At 40.8% G+C, this 6,412-nt stretch overlaps 2 protein-coding genes across 2 annotated transcripts; one reads left to right on the top strand and one right to left on the bottom strand.

Moving 5' to 3' along the window:
• Positions 1 to 1,460: 1,460 nt before the first annotated feature.
• Positions 1,461 to 4,659, bottom strand: LOC110885458. Its single transcript, XM_022133152.2, has one exon. The coding sequence runs from the start codon at positions 2,767 to 2,769 to the stop codon at positions 1,570 to 1,572; it is 1,200 nt and encodes a 399-aa protein (XP_021988844.1). The 5' UTR covers positions 2,770 to 4,659; the 3' UTR covers positions 1,461 to 1,569.
• Positions 2,591 to 6,060, top strand: LOC110885457. Its single transcript, XM_022133151.2, has 2 exons — positions 2,591 to 4,665; positions 4,747 to 6,060. The coding sequence occupies exons 1-2, from the start codon at positions 3,652 to 3,654 to the stop codon at positions 5,095 to 5,097; spliced, it is 1,365 nt and encodes a 454-aa protein (XP_021988843.2). The 5' UTR covers positions 2,591 to 3,651; the 3' UTR covers positions 5,098 to 6,060.
• Positions 6,061 to 6,412: the final 352 nt, after the last annotated feature.

The raw sequence follows: 6,412 nt of genomic DNA, 5'->3' as shown, positions 1-6,412 counted from the left end.
CCCCTATGTCAGTGGAAAACTCCTCGCCCTAACCACCACGCCACCACAATGGGTGGTGTTCCCGACGTGGAAGGCCACCTCACCATTTTTTCACGCCCACACCTCGGTATAAGGGTGTTAGGAGTGGTTAAACACCTTAGAGTGGCAAACCCAAAAAACGACCAATCAGAGTGTGCCATGTCAATCAGTCAAAAGTGTTTAAACTTTGCTGAAAAGTGTTGGCAATGGTTTAAACACTTGCTGAAGTGGTAAACTTTTTTTATTATTTTTTTTTGTACGCTAGTTTATTTAATATTTAAGTTAATAAATGTAGAATAAATACATTAAATTAAAAAACAATAAACTTTCATAAATTAAATTAAAAACATCAAAATTACATTAAATTAAAAAACAATAAAATTACATTAACTTGAAATAAAATAAATAGTCTTCGTCGGAATCGACCAAAAGGTGGGGTAAATCTTGACTTGCGAGATGATCTATGAGATCGTGTTTTAGTCTCCAATGCGTGTCTTCATCCATCAACTCGCCCAACACCGTATCGTCTAGAGCGGGATCGACCGGAGGATCCCGAATGTGCACCGGTGTCTCATGCCCCTCCTCACGTTGACGTTCAATATATCTCCTTCGGTTAGACGTGCCCGTGTCTTGAAGTTCGGCTTCTTCGATGAGATTTTGAAAAAAAAAAGAATGCAACTATCGGATGAATCGTCGCTACTCATGGGTGGGAACCATAACGGGAGTTCATCCGCCATTTTATTTTGTAAATATTTGGGAAGACTTGGTGGTATTTTTTGGTTTGGTTGGGTATAAATTTGAAGGTATTTGGTTATGGTTTGGTATTTATAATTTAATTTTTTAAAAGAAAAAATATTTTTTTTTATTTTAAATGGTAATATTACCGTTGAAAACGCCCACAATGGTCAAATTGGTTCCTTCCCCGCGTCGGCATGCTCTCCCCGCTTCACACAACAAACCGCGTAGGCATTGGGTTGGCGGCGGTGTTTGCCGCGCGGCAACACCATTTGCCGCACCCTTTGCCGACACCACTCCTAACACCCTAAGGTTCAAATTTACCCAAACCCGTCCCCAAGTTCAAGTGTTCAACACCACTCATGTGTGTGATCACTCTTTGGAACACTGTGTAGTGTTCAGTGTTCACCTTTTTCTACGTTTCGTTCGTAGTTGACTATCTCCATGAGAAACATCTCATCTATATCTATGTGTGTTAAGCGAACACAATGTAACAAATTAATGTATATAAATTCATCACTAGATTAACATGTTACTTCGATCTCTAATTACTGTTATCATTATCATTTCAAAATAAAATAACTCAATACTTTCAATTTAAGGTTTTATGTAAAATTACCGGCTAGTATTAAATTTGATCCGTGAACATACCTTTTTCTTTTTTTATCAGTTTCTCATTATTTCATCAAAACAGAAGCACAAAAAGATTAAAAAAAAATCGATGAACAATACAAAATAGTAACGACATGTAATTCATAATAATATACGTATATACATAAATGGATTACAATTAAACACAAATCAATCATCCTTTGATTACCTGGATGAAACAGGATTCAGAGCTCTGGCAAATCCATTCATGGCGCCATAACTCTTGGAGCTAAACCCTAAGCATCCCAACAACCCTTGCCGGTACGGCAGGTACGTCTTCTTCCTCAACTCCTCCGCCTGTGCTCTATTTCTAGTATAATGCACTTCATGCGCCGATGCAGATCGTCCTCCTCTCCGTTTCCGACTCATTCCGACGCCGTTCACCGCCTTCTTCACGGCGGATTTCACCGATGCCGTACTGCTTTCATCCGCCGCACCGGCGTTCTTACAGGTCGCCGGATCTGACGGTTTTGTAACTACGCCGTTTACTGCTTTTTTCACGGCGGTTTTCGCCGGCGCTACCTCCGCCACCGCCGTGCTGGTGTCATCCGCTGCAGCGGTGGTTTTACTGGTCGCCGGATCTGACGGTTTCTTACCGGTAGGTGAAAACGATAACGTAGACCAAAACCTAGGGTTTCTGTTGCGATTTGTGGTGTTTCGTCCTTCGCTTTTGCTTCTGTACAGTAAATCCTTCAAGAATATCCACCGTTTCGAGCTCCGGCCGATGGAGGACGACCGTGACGATGCACCGGACGACGTCGTTTCGTTTTCGTTTTCATGTTCATTATCTGCTCTCTGTTTATTTTCATCTTCAGCTGTCAATTTCTCGTTGATTTCGTTGATCTCCGTACATTCTCTTACGTCATTGAATTCTTCCAGCCATTGAAAAGCGGTGTTGCTTCTCAACGGCGACATAGATCTAGCTTTTCTCCGTCGATCTCGCGGCTGAAAAACTCTACCTCTACCGTACGTACGGTCTTCATCACCGTCGTGTTCGGCAATATTGATTAACGGAGCTGGTTCCTGTGGATGTTGAAGGTGAGATGAGAGTTTCATCGGCCGGATCTGGCCGTTCAAGAAGAGTTCGTCGGCGGAGGTCATGGATTCCAACGGAGCTGGTTCGGCGGTTAACTCGAACTCGAAGGAGCCGCCGGCGTCTTCTAGAGGAGTAGAAGAAATGCAGGATGACGTGTGGTGGTGGATAGGACTCGCCGGAGCGCTGTAGAAGAATCCTCCGCCGTAGTACGGCGGTTCACGGCCGGGACTCGACGGAGCACTGACATAAGGAGTTGAAACAGTGTTATCGATGTCGTCGGAGAATGTGAGGTGTACGTCATTGTTGCTGCAGCTTTCTGTGTCTTCCATTTTACTGACGGAGATCGGTGGTTGGACGGTGCCGGTGGAGGAGGGTGTTATACTATATGATCAGATTTGATACTATTCTTCCATTATCTCTGCAAGTGAAGTGATGGGTATTTTAAATTAATAAGTGACTTAGAAACCCCATAAAAGATGCAACAGGTGAAGCTTAAATGACAACCGAATCCTAAGTTGCAGATCTGAATTCTGGAGTGTGTTGCGTTATATTAATATAAAAATTGTCAATTTGTATTTGTTTTCTTTAAAAAGCAGACTCAATATTATTTGGGAAAATCATCAAATTGGCCACTGCAACGCCGTCTTTGCGAAAATGGCCACCGGACACCCCTTGCCGAGCCGTTTCAATATCCTGAAACGGCACAAGAATTTTTTTTAACGGCCATCCACTCCCCGTTTGACACGTGTCCGACAATCCATGTAACGGCTTGAGAAGCAAGCAGTGAACGACACGTGGCTGATAATGTGGAAAGATCTTAGCCAAGCCGTTACAACCGGCTCATGTGGAAAGATCTTAGCCATGTTCCTTCAACGAGCCAAGCCACGTTCTTACGAGGTAGCCAAGCCGTTACCGTACGATCTAGCCAAGCCGTTACAGCTGTCATCCGAGCCGTTTCCGTAAACTGCTTGTGCCGTTTTAGCTGGCTCCAAGCCGTTTTAGCTGGCTCCAAGCCGTTACAGATGGCTCGAGCCGTTTCAACATACGGTTCGAGCCGTTTCAGCTGGCTCAGGCCGTTTCAATCCTTTATATTTAGTGAGTGGCCGTTATAAATTTTTCCCTATATTTTTTTTATTTGTTTGTGCAACAGATTTGTTTAAAGTTATAAAAACATTTAGCATTTTGTAAAAGGAAGTTTCCAACTTAAAATTATGAAGATTCGTTTGGTTGTATACAATGGCGGAAAGTGGGAAATCGTTAACGGAAAGTTGGAGTATGTTGCTGATGCTGATTCAAGTAGACGTGGTTTAGAAATTGAACCCAACCTTTCATACACTGCTCTTCTAAGTAAATTGTCAAACATTTGTAGTTCTACAAACATTACGAAGTTATCTTATCGGTTGTCTTCCTTTAGTGATCCCATAGATATAATAAACGATGAAGATCTTGCAATTTTTTATAATTTTGCAATGGAAAATATTTTTGAAATTTATAAATTATATGTGATTGAAGGGTTTGGTGTTGGATCATCTAGTTTTTCAACTCCAAAAAAATTTTTAGTTCCTGATTTAAATTTTTGTGCTGATGAAGAAAATTATGACGTTGTAAACGACTCCCAACCAAATCCTGATAATTCTTTTGAAAATTGTTCGCGATCTTCATCAATTACTTTTGAACCAGGTCACGTATTTAATAACAAAGAAGACATGAAACTTGAATTGGGAAAAAAATGTTTGTTAGAACACTTTGAGTTTAAAGTAGATAGATCCTCTAAAAGTCGGTACCAGGTGTCATGTTTGGTCGGCGGTTGCGGTTGGCGTTTCCGTGCAAGGAGTTTTGGAGATAGTGGGGTGTTTTTTGTTAAGAGTTTTAACGATAAACACACGTGCTCGAAGACGCTAACGTACCCACATGTTCGTCAGGCAAACCCAAATGTTGTTGCTCATTATTTAAAAGAACCTTTAAAAGACAGTGGAAGAATATATCGTTGTAAAGAAATAGTGAAAGATTTTAGACAAAGATTCCAAGTTGAGATAACCACTAGTCAAGCTTGGCGTGGAAAAAGTCTGGCACTAGAGCTTTTACAAGGATCAAGCAGAGACTCGTTCGCAGAACTACCACTTTACTGTTACAATCTAGAGCGGGCAAATCCTGGTTCTGTTACACATATCAAGACTGATGACGAGCGTCGGTTTGAGATGGTCTTTGTCGCGATTGGTGCTGCGGTAAGTTATAGCATTATCTGTTTTTTATTTTATTTCGACAAACTACATGTTGTTGAGTTTTTTTAAATAATTTTGTTTCAGATTCGTACCTTTATATGCAATTTAAGACTGGTGGTGATCATTGATGCTGCACACCTAAAGGGTGAATTTAAAGGGACGTTATTTTTAGCGGTTGGGATGGATGGAAACAACCAAATTTTACCAATTTCCTATGGAATAGGAAAATCAGAGGATGGTGAATCTTGGACATGGTTTCTGTCAAAGCTTAAAGAATGTATCGGTGAAATACCTGAAATGGCCATAATTTCGGATAGAGCGAATTCTATACATCTGGCTGTTAGAAACGTCTTTCCACATGTTTATCATGGGTTATGCTGTCGTCATTTAATGATGAACCTACGTTTACCCTCTGATAAAAAAAAAAGAAAATGAGAAGTTGTGGTGGAAGACATGCAAATCGTACCGATTGTCTGATTTTAACGAGTCATTTAATGCTCTTTGTCTTGCCGTTCCTAGAGTACGACACACTCTAACAAGTATTGGGTTCGGTAGATGGGCAAGGGCGCATTGTCCAGGCAATCGATATCATTATATGACATCTAAAAGCGCGGAGTCTATTAACGCTTTATCTAGACACTCGCGTAAAATGCCGGTAACACAACTCTTAGAGTTCTTCCGGCAATCTGTACAAAAGTGGTTTTACGATCGCCGTTTGCAAGGTATACATGAAAAGCATTTACTTACACAATGGGCACAAAAGAAAATTTTTAAAAAAATTGAAGGGTCTAGAACATGGACGGTTGCTGGGATTGAGTTAAACAGTTATTCTGTTGCAGACAGTGGAAAGGGGGGTTTAGTGGACTTTGTTAATGGAACATGTAGTTGCCGAGTTTGGCAGGTTTCTGGTTTACCATGCGGGCATGTTATTTCCGTTTCAAAATTTTTAGGTGAAACCGACTGCAGTAAGTATTGCTTCCCGTGTTACTCAAACGAAGTCTATAAGAAAACTTATGAAGAAGCGATTTATCCTCTTCCTCATAGATCTGAATGGGAGACTCCAGAAGACCTTATCAATCTTCAACCGCCACATATGACAAAACGCCAGGCTGGTCGTCCTCGAGAAAACAACCGAATCTTATCCCGCGGGGAAGAACCTACTCCCCTGTATTGTTCCCGATGTAACTCATATGGTCATCATCGGGATGTATGTCGGCAGCCCATGCCGTCAGAAATTCGTACTCGCAAACATCCAGACAAAGGGAAAGGGAAAGAAACCGATAATCCTGATGATTTTACACAATCTCCTACTGATTATATATATCCGTCTTTCAACTTGGGAGACTTTTAATACTTTATTAATTTATTTTGTGAAATTTAATTTAATTTGTCGAGTAACTAGTTGCATATTAATATTGAAAATCATTTCATTAAAATATCTTATTAATTTTTTTTATATTACATGCATACATAGAACCATTAAACATTAACAGGTGTGAAGCGCCCGGTGTAGAGTTCATCTGCCATGTACCGTCTGTATCTGAAACAAGCATCCTGAAGGTTTCCTTCGGTCCATGTTAAAGAACGATTCCAAATAAGTTTTTCCATTAGCATACATATGATGACTCCTGAATTTCTGCCAACACGATTTGTTTGAGGAGGCCACACGAAATCCCCTACTATTTGCATGGAACGCGTCTCATTTATTTCTGACTGTTGCCAGTACGATATACGTCCGAGAAACCACAAA

The sequence above is a fragment of the Helianthus annuus genome, chromosome 10 (assembly GCF_002127325.2).
Source record: "Helianthus annuus cultivar XRQ/B chromosome 10, HanXRQr2.0-SUNRISE, whole genome shotgun sequence".
Taxonomy (NCBI): Eukaryota; Viridiplantae; Streptophyta; class Magnoliopsida; order Asterales; family Asteraceae; genus Helianthus; species Helianthus annuus.
This window is presented reverse-complemented; position numbering and strand designations above follow the sequence as displayed.